Source organism: Erigeron canadensis, chromosome 3 (assembly GCF_010389155.1).
Source record: "Erigeron canadensis isolate Cc75 chromosome 3, C_canadensis_v1, whole genome shotgun sequence".
NCBI classification, from domain to species: domain Eukaryota; kingdom Viridiplantae; phylum Streptophyta; class Magnoliopsida; order Asterales; family Asteraceae; genus Erigeron; species Erigeron canadensis.
This window is the reverse complement of record NC_057763.1, coordinates 44,223,483-44,242,821: the sequence shown is the minus strand read 5'-3', so window position 1 is coordinate 44,242,821 and position 19,339 is coordinate 44,223,483. Positions and strand designations below refer to the sequence as shown.

Here is a 19,339-nt window from a genome sequence, read left to right as displayed (position 1 = left end):
GCAATTTAGAAGGATTTAGGGAATTGACGCTTTCTTCATCTGAGCGACAAGGGTGCTATGATTGACTTTGAGCGAGTACATGGTCATTACCTTACATAGAATTTGTGCCTACGAGTTTGTAACTACAATTGTCATGTGGATTACGATAGCTTACTATCCCTTTATATGACTGTTTATGTGTTGATACATCTCAAACTCTACTCATTTACTTCTTTCCGGTGTCAGTTTCACCCAATAAGTAGAAGCATTGCATATGGTTACATTTATATGATCATATCAAAATGTCATAAAAAATGGCATGAAAACAAGTGATTTCTAAGGATTACAAACAAAAACCATCTTTTAGTTTAATACGAGTAACTTTTAATATTAGGTTTCAAAACACATCAAACTGCCATATTATGCTATTACATACCAAAGCATGTAAAAAGATTAGATACATGTCGCTCAGGCGCTGAGGCGTCAACAGCCCGGATCACTGTCATGTATTCCTGATTCTAAAACTTATTCAATATGTATTGGGCTCAATAATGATTTAACAATTGACGCTTGGACTTGATAGCTGCACCCCAAACAATCGTATTAACTACAGCAATCAACAATGAAGAGATGTATCATTTCTCTTGATGCTTAAACTTTCTGAACTAAATTATCTGTAAAAAAAATCAGCTATATTTCTGCATTACCATGTAATAATCCAATTACACACAGGAAGTAATCGAATAAGTTTAACAAAAATAATGGCCATGTCTATATAAAGTTACTACATGTACATTGCTCGATTTATGACTAACCTAGAATACACAATTTATTGTAAACCACTACATGAGCCAGTGACTTACTGTAATCAATCTATTTGAGATTAATCACACCATGAAGTCACGTATACTTCAACTACAAATCTCTCACGTTTTACCCAGAGTTTTAGCCGATCAATATGCAGTTCAAATTGTCAGTACCGTGTACCTGCATAAAGCATGTTGAAGTGCTTTACAAAAATAATCTAGGAACTAAACTTGCATCTAAAACCAATTGAACGTTGGCATCAGCATTAATAGGATAAAAATAGCTGGGTATTATTATAAACTATTAGCCAAGAAACATACCACATAGTCAATCTTCCTCCGAACACTAGATATATATATATATCTTGATCTAGAATAATTATGTCGTTGGCATTGTCATCGTGTGGGAACCTCGGCCTACAGGAATAACACCCTGAAGTCCTCCAACATACTCCTCCTCTGGTAAAGAGCCTGCATGAAAAACTATGCTAACATGAAAAATCTTGTTCATTTATAATCCGATGTTAAGATCATAAATTATTAAATACAGGACTGTCTAAGAACTTTGTAATGAATCCTCATGAAAAACATAAACAGAAAAACATTCAAAATTAAGCAGCAGTGTGCTTTCACCTGAAACTTCGTCACCAGCCTGAGCACCAGCAATGCCAATGCAGCAGTACAAGGATTGTTCATCGATTTTTAACTGTTCATATGCCAGGTACACATCCTCAATGGTGGCCGCTTCATATAGCATTGTCAAATCTTTGATGCATGATATATCCTGAAGAGTACAAATAAAAAACAGTAACAAACTTAACACAACACACCCTGCAGAAAGTGGAATTATTTTGCAGTTAAGAAAATGATACGGTTATTAATCTAAATAATGTTTTTATACTAAAGAGCCATACCTTTTTTTTACTAAAGAGCCATGTTAAGGACATTCTATCGAGTCAGGTAAACAATGCATTAGGAAAAGACTTTGTAAAGGTTAAATAGTCCACGTAACTCAGTCAGGTAAAAATAGCCTACTCGGTAGTCGGTACTCAGCCGGGTAAAACTAATATTACAAGAGTGATGGGATTTTGTAAGGTTTCGACTTTAAACAGTAAAAAGGTCAGTTCAGCAAGGTTATATAGAGATCTACCCAGTCAGGTGAAGCAATATAGAGAAGAACTCTTTTGTTGTAGTTTATACCTTCCTATGGACAGAAGCAGCCTGCAAATGAGCTATCAACCCTAGCCAGTAGGCATTTGACTTGGTTTCAGCTTCGTGTTTCATCAATAGAGTCCGCTTAGCCTGTCAACATACAAAATAATCCTCAAGGATCAGATCCATAATGATTTTGAGGCACATGTGATAAATAAATTTCTAATCACCCCGCAAACACCAAAGAGAAACAAAAAAAACAATGGGATGGAGATGTCATGTTCCATATCGAGACCAGGACGTAAAGGTGGCATAATGTGCAACCCAAAATACCTTTTTCAGACTAAATAATGTTTTCATATATAATTAGTTTTAGGGCATCACCAAAATCAAACCATTTATAAGTGAATGACCGGAAATGTCCACCTCTACCAGAAGGGAATAACTCGTCATTAAACTCCTGATAGCATTTCTTTTGTGCGTAGCCAACATTAAACAAGTGATGTGTAGGAATTTAGTTACGAACGTACCCGGTCTAATTCATGTTCAGCTATTCTTTTACTATGCAAGCCTCTTAGCACACCCTTGCATGCATCAACAGCTCTATGTACCTGAATGAGCACCATAACTGGTTGAACAATGAAAAAGAAATCCTACTACATATGAGAGGTAAAATTGCTGACAACTGAATTACTCACCTTGGCTGGTGTAGATGTTACTGATATAACATACCAACCAAGCTTTAACCTGTCAAATAGGTTTAACTCGAACGATACGTCATAAGTTAATCCCTGGGAGTCTCTGACTTCGGTGAAAAGCCTGCAAAGCACGAACACACCTATCCAATTAGCAATAAATCATAAATAAAACTTATTTCACATAACACCTATCAGTTTCACATAAGAATTTCTAATAGGCACCCACCTTTTGCTATGTGATTACAATAGACTTATAAATATTGAAAGGAAAGCCATTAAATGCAAATTGCTTCAAATATTAGTTTACCAGGATCTAACAAGGAAGAGATAGATTAGCAGTACACTAAATCTACCTGGAATTAATTATCTCTGCCAACAGCCCCACTGCAATTGCAAAGTATAGTGGGTGATTCCGAGATTTTCTTTGGAGATCAATAGTACTACTATCACCTGCCTTCACGAGCTGTCCTTCAGCTTCTGGTTGTACATCTGTAGAGAAAACTTCAGATATTTGTATTCTAAAGAGATGAATAGGAATTTTACAAGCTAAGGTAAATACAACCCATCTAAGAGGAAGAAAACGTAGCCATAGCAGTTGATCGGAAACTTTTTTAAGCCAGGTTTATTTATGAACAAGTAAGAACATACTTAAGTTTAGTAATAACGTACCACACATGGATTTTCACTTCAAATTTATTCTACATTTGCACTTTTAAAGATAAAGTCTCCAAACCGTCAAGGTTTATAGCATAAGTTTAATCTGAACCTCCTTTCTATGTGAATTTGTAGTCACCCGACAATGGGACTAATAATATATGGTTACACTTGCTGATCTAGGGTTTGGTTCACAGCATTGTGAATGCTAAGGCAACAGAGGCAGCTAGGCTTGGAGGAATCATCGAAAGGACCCTTATAGACTAACACATATCTACTTGGGCTATTGGAGTTTGATATCAAAAAGTTTGGTCCTTGGAGCCTAACAATCTTCTGGATGTTGTTTTCACAACCATAGTAAATAGCTTTTAAATACTTGTTGTTAGGTCTGTCACTGGTCAGAGCATTGTATTTGCACACACTGGCTTGAAGATGAAAATTACTCATCCTTAAAAACTTGACTTCAAGACGCAAAATAATATATATATATATATATATATCTTGAGGATGCTTACCATTATTGACTGACAGATTATTTACGGACTCGAGAAGGTCTGTACCATCAGCTGTATATCCCCAGCGGTTTGGCGCAGGGCCTGCAATGTATGCACATGCTCGTTCATCGGTGTCCTTTAAGAACACCTGTAGGGCAGGTCACAAACTATCAGACCAAATGTTTTTCATATACAAATATCTAAAAGAGTAACCAAATACTACAAATAAATATGCTCACTTGTTGAAAGTTCAAATCATTAGGAGACGGCCGATAGTTAATAGGGGTATAGCTCAGTGCCCTATCAGCCCCTTTTGTTGCTCTAACAGTGCCTAGGTAATCCATTACACAAGACTCGATATCCTCTTCTGAAAAGTCACCAACAATGCTTACCTAATGTGATAGATAAAATTATTATCAACGTTAAATATATATATATATATATGTACATGAATTTGTATTAATAATATATAACAAAACAATGATACGCACCTCCATGTTATCACTAACAAACTGATTCATCACTGCATCTTTTACAGTCTGCAATGTTAAATTTTGTAAAGAATGTGGTGTGGGTTCCACAAACCGTTCATCCTCATCCAACATAGCTATCATGAGCTTGTGAGCAGTTGACCTTTCCAAGCTTTTAGGAATAGAGCGATAATACGATAAATATAATTGCCTTGCTCTATCAAATGCATCTTCAAGCCACACGCTATGCTGCAAAAAGCTCACAATAATCAAACGTTAATTGAACATAGCAAATTGAAATCATGTGACTATGTGTGATAATATCATGTAACATTGGTTGAGAAATGATACCAAGTATTTACCTCAAGTACCATATGAAGCAACTGGAAAGCAGCACGCATCCCATTGCCTCGTGTAGTAAAACGGAACTCCATACAAAGAAATTCTTCGGTGGACTCCAGTGAACAATTTATCAGATGATTCACACAAAAGAGCTCTACCTGAAAGATGATTACGTAATATGAACATAGATACTTGTATGTACAAATATAATGCATACATACTTATGATCATTAACAATAAAAAGCACCAAATGTTGGTAAATATGTGACAAGTTACCTGTTCCCTTGAAAAGTTACCAACACGTCCCCCTTCACTCAAAGTTCGAACACCCAAAACAACTGCTCCCCTTGATTCTGGTGTTTCTGCTGCCCGTCCACCGCCTACTATAAGCCGCATCACCCCCCCACAAGTTTCGGTTTTGGATATCTTATTAACACGGAAACAGATATTCATGTCACAAGGATAATAAAATTAGAATACGAAAATATAAATATATCAGAAGCATTATATACCTTGTAGTTTACAGTAATCCCATTTGAGAGACGACACTGGGTGATTCCAGTTTCTTTATCATGAACTTTAGTAGAAGTCGAATCTAAACCAGTAGATACAAAAGATGGTTGAAGTTGTAGCTTTAGATCATCAAGGTGTGCCGAGGTTATCAATTCCTTTGGTACCTCAAACTGCAAACGTAAGATAGTAAATGTCGGTAATAATGCAGAGTTATATCATCCCTAGAGAGGTAACTAAACGGGCATGATGGCAGCACGTTTCAAGTCGAAAGTAATACATGTGTTCCAATAATAACAAGGGAGTCAAATATGTTTATAAGTATATTTAGCAATATAAAATTATGACTTGGGAGGTTTTATAAGTTAAAAGCTGACTTTGGGTGACTCTCCATGTTTGACCCATTTCCTCCTATGATAATCGGTTTAAGTTTCACCCATTTGACCCATTAAACATAGAGCATAGCCTGAATCAACCCATTCACAAGTGAATGCTCAAGCTGTCACCTCTAAGTATCCCAAATAGAAGTTCCAAAATCAATCTCAGTTCCTCAAAAAGCAGAAAACATACCTCTGCCTCCGGCTCTATAGGTTCTTTCAAACCTTCTTCAATTGCAGCTGTAATCTCACTTGGGGTTATCTTGAAATCAATTTCCCCTACTCCATCAACATGTACTTTTTTTGGAACGCATGCAACAATGGCTGCAGGAACAGGTGCAGATGCTTTTCCAAAATCTGAAATGTACTCCAAAACTTGTGCACCAATGAAATTTACCTGCAAACAAATATGTTAAAAGATCCATTTCACAATCATCAAAGAAACATGATGCTTTGGAGACTTTGTTTGTATGAGGTATTAGACTGAAGTCGTCATTTAGTAAAAGGCAGGTGGAGTACAATCATATAATGAGCTTACTTCTTCAAGAGTGATTGTTCCAGCAACACCAATCAAACTTTCATGACTTTGTTTATGATCCATAACCATATGACCAAGCGCATCACTCTCCATAACAAAATCCAGGTTATCCACTGATGAAATATTATCACTCATAGCAGCTAACTGTTCACTGTCTTTCAGTAGCGCATCAAGATAACGCGCCAATTCTCCTTTTGTAACACCAAACTCCTTAAGCCTTCGAACCTGAATCAGATTCAATGTCAAAAAACAAGAACTATAACATGTGAATAATTCAATATTACTAATGGTTAAAAAATCCAAAAAAAAAAAAAAAAACACAGGTGCTACCTCTTGTGCAGCCACTTTAATTGCACTTTGCCAACTCTTGGGTTCAGCGGTTACTGTAAGAGTAGTGACAGTGCATCCCTCTCTTCCTGAGTCACTATGATCCAACTCAATAGATGTAAATGGAGGGCTAGAACTCTGCAAATTTACCTTTAATTAGCAAACAATTTGCACATATAATCAATTGTGAGCAACATAACAAATCAAAATATATGAGATATGCTACATAGAAAGGGTTTGTCAAATTTTTCACATTCACCCCACCTTATATCTTGAGTTAATGCGAAAATGCAAAGCCGAAAGGAATATCCTCTTCATAAGAACATTACGCAAATCACCATACGTCTGGACCTTGTTCACAGGAATCTACACCAAATGATAATCAAATCATGTTTCAGCATTTGATCATGCGAGTATAAATACTATTGAAAGCTTCTAAATCATTTCCTACCTTGCAAAACATGTTGATCGAAAAATTCTGAAGCAGCTCATGCTGAAATATCTGTGGTGACTTCAGATCCTCATGTCTCCCAGGAAGTGACCAATTATGCTCAACAGGAGGCCGAACTGCATGCCTTTCTTTCTTGGGAAGTTTTGATTGATCAACTAAAAGAGATGATCTGTCATGTGATGAGTCAGCAGAGATCCCTCCTGTTAGCTTAGGAACAAGAAAATTAGCCATTGCTCCAAATGCACTAGTTTTAGGTGCTACAGGAACCTCGTTGTCAACATTCTTCTGTCCAAAAACAGCCTGCAAATATATTCCTTAAATTAATGTACTTCAAATTATTGTAAAACACCATGTAAGCAGAAAAATTACGTACTTCGATGTGGTGAACTGTCTTTGGAATGTTGTCAATATCCCCCACAAGATACAAAGTTGCATTAGCTGGAAAGTACCACCGCTCATGGAATTTTCTGATTTTTTCTGCATCCCACTTCTTTATCTGATCTTCTAGGCCAATCGGGAATCTTTTACTCAGCTTATTCTCAGAATGCAAATGTTGCAGCAACTATGTTTAGCAAACAACAAAATGATTACTAATACTGACAACAGTAAAAATACGACAGAATTATACATAAAAAACAGCAGTTAAATACCTGGCAATCAACACGGTACTCGATGGTGTTCATCATTTGCAGCTCTGATAATATAGCACGTCTTTCTTTTTCAACTCGGGAAGTAAGAAACTTTGGGTAAAAAGCTATCTACATCATAAAAGATAATAACCATTATAGCTACATATTGTTACAGATATTATTTTGTAAATGCGAAAAAACAAAAAACAACTGTTATAAGCCACATTATGCAATAAAGATGAAAACAATGAATCGAATTTGGCTCTTACCTCATGCAAAGCATCCAAAACAGATGGAAGTAGATCTTCATCAGAATCCTAACAATAAAAATACAAAAATGATAGCGTAAAAGAAGACAGAAAGTATATAAAGGTCTGTTTAGACTCATTAACAGAAAGATTCAAATGTTTATGTTCATCCGATTTGCATTCATCTGAGAAAATGTTTGCATATTAAAAACTAAACAAAAAAAAGCTCTCCTATTTATTATATATTGGTAGATGTGTAAGACTAATAGAATGAATTATAGAACAAAAAAAATTCAAATAAAGCATAAATATGCAGTTCTAAACCTGCAAAGAAGTTGGTGAATGGATGTGAAACACCGTATGATGAAAATCTGTATAAGCATTCGAGCGTGCACCAGTTCTTAGAAGTTTTTCCCGCTTCTTACTTCCAAGAAATGCAACATGCTCAATCATATGTGCAATTCCTTGTTCATCATCTTCCTCATCTATCGACCCGACATGAACCTCCATGTGGGCTTCAAACCTTCACATAATCAAAGTTTAAAAATGTTCATGTAATAGAAAACAACAATAAAATAGGTAAGCAAGCTAGAATTTCTATGTATTTCCCGCCCACCGCAAAACAAAAAATAAATTGACATAGGTTTCAGATCACATATTACACCTATTTTGTGGAACTTTGTTGGGCAAGATGAGGTAGCGAAGACCATTTTCTAGTTGTCCTCTATACAACTTCGGATGAGATGGAAGTTCAGCACCTAAAAACCCCTGTAACTCCCTCCATTCGCTGCTCTCAGTGTCGAGGAGAAAATTATCGGGCGACTGCTGCTCCAAGGCACCATCAGGCCAGGCTGTACTTGCTGCATGTGGCTCATCAGGACCCACAGCCGCACATGGAGCTCGAACCTGTTTTTGCTAAAAATTTAGAGGGTATAAATCAGATATGTACGCTACTGTGTGCAACAAAAACGTACAGTGTACAATTCAAGTTTAATCTAGGGTTTACTTGAGCGGATAATGTTCTACCCTAATACCTGGTGATCTAGATTATTCAAATATTTAACATCTTCTATATCTTATTTTTCTCGTTCTTTCCTTATAACTTGTAATCTTGGGGTTTAACAAATTGCCGGATCTACTTATTGACATTGTTTAGTATGGAATTATCTTTTCAACGCCACAAAAATAAAGAATATCGCATCAAATCAAAGTATTCATACTAATGTATAAAAGTGATTCTTTTACATAAACAATGGTTTAATAGTTTCCTTCAGGCTAGTCTTCCAATAACCATGGTTCAGATCAAAAAAGACAAAAACTTGCATGTAAATTAGATACAAAAAACATACATATGAACCAAAATATAGAACTGGAGCATAAACACACACACAAACAAACATTCAAAAAGTATTAAAGAACCTATGTAATGAACCGCAATCAATGAACTTACAAATACATTATCTACTCCATGCTTAGACAGACGAAACGCAGACTTGTCAGAAAACGCACTCGGAGTGGATTTGCAAATAGGGAACCGTTTTCTCCGCCCATGATGAAAGCAAGATAACCTTGTACATTGATCAAGCAACGGCCTTTCAGTCAACGGTTTCTCCAACAAATAACCACTTCTATCACCAGCAATCTACACTCAGAAATGCACAACATTAACTTATTCACATAACCAACTTCCATACACCAAACAGAATAATATTAACCTCCCTTTATCAATAGACAAAAGTATGAAATGAAATTCCAAATTCTGAACTAGATTCCAAATATATATATATACACACACATATAGATATAAGATATGAACATACGTTTGGAATTTAGTTGTATATTCAACTTGTATCAGGATAGGGTTACAAGTTATTCATAGTATTGATACTATTAAACAAAACGTTTTAAACTTTAATGTTTGTGATGATTGAAAATGTATGTATATGTATGTATGAAAGTGAAAAAAACGACCTTAGTGGTGGGGAAATAACGCGGCGGAGGAACGGCGGTGCGGCGATTGAAAGAGCGTAGGGAAGCAAGAGCTTTATTATTGGTTTTATGATGAGATAAGAAGAAGCGATGAGAAGAGATAGAATTAGGTTTTCTTGAAGAATAATTGGGATTTAATTGTAACGCTGCTGGTGGTGAAATACGTATTATTGATGAAGCTGCAGCTGCTGCTGCTGCATCCATATTTGTGTTGTGTGTGTCGCAGGCAGAAGGAAGGAAGGAAGGAAGAGTGGTGCAAAAATGGAGGGGGAGACTTTTATCCTCACACAAACACAAGAAGGAAAAAAAAAAAAAGTTTTGTTGATTGAAGAAGCAGAAGCCCAGTTTTGATTTTTTGTGGCAATTAATAATTTTTGTATATCTATATTTTATTTACGAGTATTTCATTTTTAATTCTATTGGTTTAAATTTAAATGTATTTTGTGATTGGGTTTGGGTCGGTTTGGTATGGTTTCGAAAGACCGAAGATATTTTGTTTCTGTATGTTCATGTCGGTTCTAGGATGGTTTCGGGACCGAATATGGTTATCCATTTTTTTGTGTGGTTATCGCTGTCCATTTTGTATACGGAAAAAAGTTTCCTTATTTTAAAAATTATTTATTTTTTTAAAACCATAAAAACTTTTAAATTATATATTATATTTGTTAAGATTTTTTTTTATTGAAATGATATAAAAATATATGTTATAGAAAAAACCTTTTTAAAAAACCTTCAAAGTAGCCTTTTATGAACTTGTGAATAAATTTGTTAACATTTTATATTCACATATGACAAACGACTATATATAAGGTTTTGAAAAAAAAAATCTTGTGTAACATATAACGTTTCACATGTGAATTAAAAAAAAAATATATGTGATCCAATATAAAATTTAGGAGTTCTCACGGATATTAACAAAAATTAGGTTCTCAAAATAAGGGTCTCCTACAAAATATATATATATATGTGTATATATTATTCGTTTGTATTTTTGATTAAACTAGCTAGTGACTAATAGCTGAAAGCTGGTGACTGATAACTGAAAATTAAAAACGATAGTTTGTAGACTTATTTAAGTGTTTGACAGCTTAATATAGTTTTTAATAAAGTATGTAAAATGACAAAAATAGACATAGATAAATATACTAAACACATATATAAATTCCTTCTTGGTTAAATATGTACGAGAGTAAATAACCGCACGTTGCAGCGGTGAGATGGTGGGGTGATAGGTCATAAAGTGTGATGGGTCATAGAGTGTGATAGCCAAATGCCTTAACTGTATGGGTTCCGCCATCGGATTTAAAAATTCGTCGAAAGCATATCGAATGACATCTCTAATGAAAGAGCAAGAAATTTTAAGAACACCCATATAATTTTTATAATTTATCGATTTACAGTATTTGAGATAAAAGATTTTGAATGAATTGGAGGAATAAATGATTTATGGAGGTGATAGAAAAAAAATGATTGGTTGAGATTTGAGAATAGACTAATGGTAATATACAATAGTTATTTTAGATAAATATAGAATAGATAGGAGAGACGTTTTGGGAAAGTATTTAAAATCAATATTGAAAATTTAAATTCAATATTGAAAATATAGAGGCTTTTTGCTTTAAAATATTATATAGATATAAATATCTATATCTATATACATAATAAAACAATAGTTATCATGACTTTTTAAAGCCATCCACCTCAAATTAAAATTATCTCTAAACATGTCACATAGGATTTATTCTACGTGACACCTCCATATTTTTTTCACACTAATAGATTTTCATTAAATAATATAATATAATTATACATATATTTTAAATATGGCATATAGAAAAAGCATATATATATAATTTGTATTTATATAAATCAAACATATATAAAAAATCACGATTAACCTTGCATGACATTTTTTAACTTTTTTATTTTAATTATAAACACTTCATAATTCATGACTCATAATCCTTGATATTTTATTACCTTTTCTAATGTTATTAGGTTATACACGTACAAACAATTTTGTTGTTTCTCATTCGTTTTCTTGGCCGAAACCTTAACCAAAATTGGTTATTCTAGCCACAAAAAATGTCTATTTTATAATGATAATAGTAGTTATTTGAGTTTTACGAATGAATTTCTTGATTGTTAGAGATAAAATACTTTATTTCCTAATTGTGTTTAGGATTATTTTTTCCCGTCACTACATAGGGTTTTTTCTCCATCTTTTCAGCATAACTGAAAGCAAAAACTATAATGATTTTCTCTTATTTATCTTATTAGTTTTTTACTTATTCGTATTGTATTTATGTGTATTTTATATGACTAAATTTTTGTCATGCTTAGTTTTTTTACTTTGTATATATTATTTCGTTTGATGCATATATAGATATCATGCTACATTATCGATTTACGTTTGATTTGTTGATGATATCAAAATATCTTAGGTTAAATGTTGGTGTGTAATTACTATAGTAGGTTTAGTGACTGTGATACCGACATGTCAGAAAAGACAAAAGATGACTAGAGTAATCTAAGAATTAACCATTAACTATAACATAATCAATTTCAACATAATAAGCCTATAGAATAGCTAATGCATAAAATAACCTTTTTAACTAGCCGCGCATCGCGCGGGGTAAAATATCTAGTAAACATATATATATAGATAAGGGAAAAATGAATACAAGGTTGTCCCACACCTATTGTAATGTAATGACTCCCACACCTATTGTGATGTAATGACTTTCTAATCTATTTAATTTAATTATATAAAATCTAAACATTTGTATAAAAAATAATGAAAGAGCGCATGAAGGAGTGTTTGGGTGCCAGACTGTCTTTTATTAATAGCGTGTGGTTGTTTGTTATGTAACGAAAACCAAATATCGGAAAGCAAGCAGCTGGCGAAGTCGCGTACATATATAACACCCCACCCTCTTATCAGTTATCATCACCATCAATCAATCATCGTAACCAAATCCAAAATATTATATAAAAATATAGAATAATATTATCAAAAAACACTCTCTCTTTCTCCACCACAACTATACACACACAGATAGATACATATACATACATACTGACATACATACAACTACTGAGATATCATTTACATAACAGTCATTGATTGATTAGATCTATCTTTGTATAATCCTTTACATCGAAGGTCAGTCACTTTTTATTTTATTTTACTATATCTATAGATCTATTTATATACGTATATATTTTAACCTTATATAGTATATGACATTGTGAATAGTATATGTTTGTAGATGCTGTTTATGGATATATTCGTTTATAACTTAGGGTTTCAGATCTTAGTTCATTTGTTCATTTTTAAATTTTAGGGCTTGTTTCCCACTCAACATTGTTGAATATTGATTATATATATAGTTTGTATAATATAATGTAACTTAGGAGTAGGCGTAGAATATTTTTTTGTTATAAAAAAAGATAATGTCTCTGTCTCTGTACATGCATATATATATATATATATTACTTAAAGTGTAGATAGATATTGCTTTTGAATTAAATTTTAGAATTCTTTGATGAGCAGATTTAAATCTGGTAATTTTGGAGATCTCAAAATTCACCTAACATTTGAAGTATTTGAGTCTCTTGGTACAAAAAAGTGGCTGAGGAAAGTTTTTTTAATTTGACTGAAAAAGGCGAATTTAAGGTTTCTAGAAAAGTTGATTTGATGTCATTAAGAAGGTAGTATGGCGACTATACTAATACAATTTTACCAAGATTATGATTATGACATGGTTAGTGTGTGTATATATATATATATTATATTTAGATTTTTTATCATTGACTTGTTAATTGAATTAATAATACTGAGTATAATTTTGCAAGTATTGTGGCTTAATGAGTAATGCATAATTCTAATTAATCTTCAGATTTTGTATTATGTTTGGCTTTTAAATTGCTGGTCCTTTTTTTCTAATGTTATATGAAATATATAGGTATCACGATGGTAGCGCAAGAGTTCACCGTTGATTTAGACAAGCCTCTTGTGTTCCAGGTGAAGTTTTCCTGTATGAGTATTCGTGAGTTGTGCATGTAGGTTAAAGCTGTAACTGTATACTTGAAAACATATTAATTGTTTGACTGGGATTGTAGGGTCTCAATATGAGGTAACTTGTTTGTAGTTCCAGAGTCCAGATTTGGGACCTCAGTCTTTTACCTAACCAATACCTATTTAGCCAAGCTACAATAATTTTCACAACCATGATTAGCATATCACAAATAAACTCATTGTATGCTAACTGTGGTAAACCTTTCCCAAAAAAGTAATAAAAATCATTGTGCTGATCAGGCACACACAGCTCTATTATTTGTATCTTGTTAAAATTGCATTCTAGATATTTGATGTACTGCTAAACATCGAAGTTTGTATCGACAAATGAAGTATCTGTTTTTTTTTTTTTTAATCGGAGTTCCATTCTTTTTTTGGGGGAGTTTTACTTTGTTTCCAAACTTTAATTGTATTTGAAATTACAGGTTGGTCACCTTGGAGAAGATTATCAAGAATGGATTCACCAACCTATTGTTACCAAGGAAGGCCCTCGTTTTTTTGCAAGTGACTTTTGGGAGGTACATCCGAACTCTTTTTATGTGTTAAACAAGTCAAGGCACGCAGAACATCTATCAATTTATTATTCGTATACATCATTTCTAAATTCTTCTTTCATGCTAAAATGGAACCAAAGGGGCCACTTGATGTGTAATTGTGGGGAATTTTAAGGACGACTCTAATCACTTGACAAACACAGTTTTAATTGTTCTTTTTTTTTCTTATAGATAATAATCATTATCAAACAAAGTTGTAAAGAGGTTGTATGCATTAAAATTTTCTTTAGTGAACTGACCCATTAGGTAAAATCTTTGGTCGAACATATTTTGAGAAAAAATAATTAACGCACAAGTAAATATGTTAAAATTGGCACTTCTAGTTTAGGACAATGTTCGAGTATTAGCGAAATACATAAGACGTTAGATGTCTCACAGTAATGAAAAACTCGAGTAAACTTGTGAATCAAAGTCAATGATTCCGCTACCTTTTAGTTCTTATTGATGTGTAATTAGTTAACTTGGATCAAAAACTTTTTATAAGTGAAATGTTGTGCACTATATTAACGGTAGATCGATGGGAAACCCTTGATCCCATGTACCCCATTGGTATCTTCGAAACCCCCATGCTGAGTTTTTTGCATCGATAGTTACCTAACATTCTCAGACACAGGCCCCCAATGCGTCATGGTGAAGTGAGTTGGTCTGTTGTGCACTATCTTTGAAAATTTACCAAATGAAATTGCTGCATATATTTATTTTGGATTTTGGGGGTGTCATATTTATGTGAAGATTATTAATATTATGAAGGGGGACACTGATTGTCTTGTTATGGTACAGTCTCTTACAAAAAATGAGTGGTACGTGATTCCATCCATATGGCTCCCTGTGGTATGTTGGTATATCTCCAAGTCATTAAAGATGGGCAATTCACTTCCTCAGATAGTGACAGTACTTGTTTTGGGGATTTTTGTTTGGTCACTCATGGAATACTCTCTGCATCGGTTCCTTTTTCATATCAAAACGAAGAGCTATTGGTATGTTTTCCTCCCTTTCTTTTCTTTCTAGCACACACAATCAACTTGGCTGCAGTTTCTCTGGTTTTTATTCACGTGTTTTTATTAATATATTATAGGGGGAACACTGCTCATTATCTTCTTCATGGCTGTCATCACAAACATCCCCAGGATGGCTTACGCCTTGTTTTTCCTCCTACTGCAACAGCAATCCTCTTGGTGCCGGTATGTTCTCTCTCCCCCATCAGTATTTTGTAAGTAATGATGCATATGGGAGTGTAGGTTAGATAGAAAGCCAGTTGTTGGTTAATAGGTCAAAATAAGATTCAGCCCATAACCTGTTATCTTTAAGTTTATTTTGGCATCTTCTCTCTTCTTTAACCCTCCCCCTCAGTATGAGAAACTTAATCAATTCTATCTAACCTTTTCTAGAAGTGAAAGGTCTTTTTGGAGTGGAAGGAGTAACTATTTCGATGATTTTTACCCGTTATCAATACGTATAACCCGAATCAACCCATTTTTTTTAAAATGGTCAAAATCGCCACCTTTAGTCTGGGCTATGTTGCTTAATAGTTATGCTTCTAAACTTGACAATGTTACGTAGACAATTATGGTTTCATAAGGGCACACAGTACCAGTTTCAACATACACTTGGTCATTGTTTGTAGGGTGTGATTGTCAACTGGTCAGGCTGACTCGAAACAGTCGTACAATTTTTGAATGATAATCAATGGGTTATACATGATCGCGCTTGCTATTTTATTATAATATATGTAATATTAATTTAAGCTTTTTCATTAAACTATTGGAGGTTTCATGCCATAGAAAACACGTTGGGAAACTTTCGACACATGTCCCCTTTTAACCGAGTTCACGATGAAACCATCAATAACTAACTGAATTAATATAATAATATCACCGTCTATTGTGTGTATGAAGCCAGTGCGCTAGCAAACAAGGCAAATTTTTTTCAGAAAATGAGCAACTAGTCATTATAAAAACGACTGCCTCTTTGGTAGCCAAGCACATGTTCACATATTACTTTATATAGATATTGAAACACTATTTTGGCCCTGAGAATTTGGTTTTGTCTTACTCTAAATATCAACGTCTAGTATACCAACATCTAAATACCCTTTAATAGTGACTATAAGGTGGGATTTTGCAAACCAAAATCTATTAGTCACTGTTTACGTAAGGATTACCAATGGCAAGCAGGTACGTTTGGATTGAAATTTACTGATTACATCTATTCATTTAATGACTGTCAGTTCTGGCAATTGATAAAGCTGATATCAACCCCTTCTGCTGCTCCTACTTTGTTTGCTGGTGTTTTGTTGGGTTATGTAATGTATGACGTCACTCATTACTACCTGCACCATGGTCAACCAAAAAGCGAAGTTCCTCGAAATCTCAAGGTAAACTATCCTACTCACTACTTATAAGTTACAGCAGATATGCCATTTGTGTTGTCCACCACTGCTTGAAAGTCGAAACAATTTGGTTGATTTGAAATTTTATACAAATCAAGCGTGAATTTATCTTGAAACTAGCCGCAACTTTAGTAGTCTTGCCTTATTTTTTTTATTCCTTCCTTTAGTGATATCTTAGTTGCTTTCCATGTGTTTATGCAGAAATACCACTTAAATCATCATTTCCGAATCCAAAACAAAGGATTTGGCATAACGTCCTCTCTTTGGGACAAGCTGTTTGGAACATTGCCTCAAACCAAATCACTTGAGAAAGAAAGGAAGCAGTGATCAATCAAATCAAGGACATGATTGTATGTTAGGTTATCATGTTAGCATTGTTTTAAAGATTTCATTGATATTTCTCACCAAACTTGTTTGGATTAGAAATTTATTTATTTATCTGGTCATTGAAAGTCATGTTTTGTATTGTTGGGCAATCTCAAGAAGTGAGTAGATGGCATCAACAATAAAAGCCCACTTCATCTTGGTGCAAAGATGGGAAGATACCCAAACTCGAAAGCATGTAGTGTATATTCTGAAGTCGCTTATGGAGTTTTGTCAAATTGAAATGACGTTATATGATGTTGAGGTTCTGGACCTGGAATCGATTCGTTGTCTTTGTATCTCCCATGTACATAGTGGGAACTTTGATAGTTTTGATTTTTATGGGATGAAGACGGGTGTTGATTTTGAATATAATTAGGGTTTTGTTCTTTGTTTCGTATTTGATTGAGATGTTTGATTTAATTGAAGTTCTATTATAATATATGAATTTAATATGTGAAAAATGTATAATGATATTTCTTTTACGAGTATAATTTTTCTTTTCAACTTTTTGTTGAAAAAAACTTAGACATTCTGATGCAATATATGAATATATGGATTATTTCCAATTGGGATGTCCGGTCATGCAATGTAATGTGGTTTGGGCAAACGTCCTTTTCTTTCACCTAAGTGTTTCCTGAGGACCAGAAAAAGAACTAAAATGAATTCTAACACAGACACAGCTATGGAAATCATCAGTGATGGTATGAGTTGCTAATCTATACTACATATTAAAAAAAATAGCTCCTGTTGAAATGTAATACACGGAATTGTCCAAACTACCCCTACTACTACTGCATCACACCCAAACCCTCCCTTTATCCCTACGAAATAAAATAACACGTCCGTCTCTCATATGCTCCCTTCCCTCCCTCTACCATCAACAACAACAACACCACCGTCTATCTCACCGCCGCCATCAACACCAACTCCACTATCGTCGTGAATCAACACCTCCACACTTATACAATATGGTTGATCATTCTCTTTTTTTTTTTAAACTGTTTTGTTTATATTTGTTCTTAAACTTTTGTTTACTATTTTCACATCTAGGGACTAGTAGATCCACCGCCGCCATCATTAACCACCGTCTGGGCACCAACATGAGTATCTTGTTTTTTTCCAATTGATATAACTCTTTTTATTTTGTAAACTTGTTTAGTTGATCCTTTATTCTGTTAATTGGATTATGCGGATGAATATCGTTTTTTTTTTGAAACACTTATGTAAATGAATATATGTCACATTGTGTATTTTTATTCTGTTTAAATGGTTGGAGAAGTTGTTAACGGATCCACATCTGATTAACAAGGTGATTTGTTGTTTGATGATTGTAGGAAAGCCACGTGTGATTACAGTCTACTTCGGCCACAACTGGGAAAAGGGCTCCACCGCGCAACCACCGTCTGTGGCTGCCGACGGCCACTTGAATGATGAGGTAATTATTTTAACTTTTTTTAACGAATTTACGCATTTAATAAGTAAGAAAAACTCTATGTTTTCATGTTTTAAGCCACAGTGATAGTGCTGGGATCACTCTAATGTAATAAAATCAATGCATATAATAGAGAAAAAAAGTTTCGAGTTTGCGTTTGCTTAAATGAGCGTGATCATTAGCTTTTAAATTTCTGGAATTTATTTCTTCTTTATGTCATCTTTTCTTTGTAGTTGAAATGATGTTGGGTAATCAGTTGTAGGCATCTATCAATTTGAAACGCGCTGCAAGCTTTGAGAAACCATGGTGTAGCTCTAAACTTTATAATTGTTTGCTTTACATAACTACTGGTCCTGAAATATGGCAAATTTCCCAATTCTCACTATACATTTTGTTGACAATTTGACATCATAATGATTTACAAGGCAACTTCTGTCAGGTTGTGTAAATTCCTGCATACTTAAATATCTAGATGCTTATTCTCGTATTTTAAGTTTAGAGCTACGCCATGTAAGATAATAATAAACATGTTAAATATCCAAAATAAATATATTTGTTTAGGCGCATGTCTGTTCAGATTTTATTTAGGGATATATTGATAGTCGTGTAAATGATTAACTTTTACATTGATGATTATCATTGTAATTGAGTTGTACGTTAAATTAAGTTTATGTTCATTCTTATATTGTTCTATTTCTTCTAGGGCGAGAAGGATAAATTGAAAGGTGGATATATTTTGCCTTAGAACACTATTGGTCTTCATGTTACCTTATTATCACTTCTACTTGATGCTTTGCAATAGTGATGGGCTTTTGTCATGCTTTTCTTGGAATGTTATACCGTCTAATAATAT

General features: G+C 33.9%; 2 protein-coding genes across 2 annotated transcripts; one reads left to right on the top strand and one right to left on the bottom strand.

The window, feature by feature from the left end:
- Positions 1-654: 654 nt before the first annotated feature.
- On the bottom strand, positions 655-9,924 carry LOC122590549 (stromal processing peptidase, chloroplastic). The gene is made up of 25 exons (XM_043762744.1): positions 9,647-9,924; positions 9,126-9,317; positions 8,340-8,590; positions 8,000-8,198; positions 7,697-7,744; positions 7,449-7,556; positions 7,172-7,360; positions 6,799-7,098; positions 6,612-6,713; positions 6,351-6,485; positions 6,021-6,245; positions 5,676-5,879; positions 5,108-5,278; positions 4,872-5,021; positions 4,616-4,753; positions 4,275-4,502; positions 4,023-4,175; positions 3,805-3,931; positions 2,989-3,124; positions 2,636-2,756; positions 2,468-2,548; positions 1,986-2,087; positions 1,419-1,569; positions 1,107-1,256; positions 655-966 (listed from the first exon to the last, which is right to left on the bottom strand). The coding sequence occupies exons 1-24, from the start codon at positions 9,866-9,868 to the stop codon at positions 1,165-1,167; spliced, it is 3,825 nt and encodes a 1,274-aa protein (XP_043618679.1). The 5' UTR covers positions 9,869-9,924; the 3' UTR covers positions 655-966; positions 1,107-1,164.
- Positions 9,925-12,528: 2,604 nt separating this feature from the next.
- Positions 12,529-17,542, top strand: LOC122594056 (dihydroceramide fatty acyl 2-hydroxylase FAH1). Its single transcript, XM_043766533.1, has 7 exons — positions 12,529-12,830; positions 13,633-13,691; positions 14,171-14,263; positions 15,080-15,276; positions 15,375-15,480; positions 16,527-16,673; positions 16,890-17,542. Exons 2-7 carry the CDS (start codon positions 13,641-13,643, stop codon positions 17,013-17,015), a joined length of 720 nt encoding a protein of 239 aa, XP_043622468.1. The 5' UTR covers positions 12,529-12,830; positions 13,633-13,640; the 3' UTR covers positions 17,016-17,542.
- Positions 17,543-19,339: the final 1,797 nt, after the last annotated feature.

Bases quoted from the DNA above. Each gene is read 5' to 3' on its own strand.
- LOC122594056 (XM_043766533.1), top strand. From the start codon at position 13,641: ATGGTAGCGCAAGAGTTCACCGTTGATTTAGACAAGCCTCTTGTGTTC. The intron at 13,692-14,170 runs GTGAAGTTTTCC...TTGAAATTACAG, and splicing joins ACAAGCCTCTTGTGTTCCAG to GTTGGTCACCTTGGAGAAGA. The intron at 14,264-15,079 runs GTACATCCGAAC...GTTATGGTACAG, and splicing joins TTGCAAGTGACTTTTGGGAG to TCTCTTACAAAAAATGAGTG.
- LOC122590549 (XM_043762744.1), bottom strand. From the start codon at position 9,868: ATGGATGCAGCAGCAGCAGCTGCAGCTTCATCAATAATACGTATTTCA. The intron at 4,754-4,871 runs GTAACTTGTCAC...ATCATCTTTCAG, and splicing joins GTAACTTTTCAAGGGAACAG to GTAGAGCTCTTTTGTGTGAA. The intron at 2,757-2,988 runs GTAGATTTAGTG...CGTGCTTTGCAG, and splicing joins GCAGAGATAATTAATTCCAG to GCTTTTCACCGAAGTCAGAG.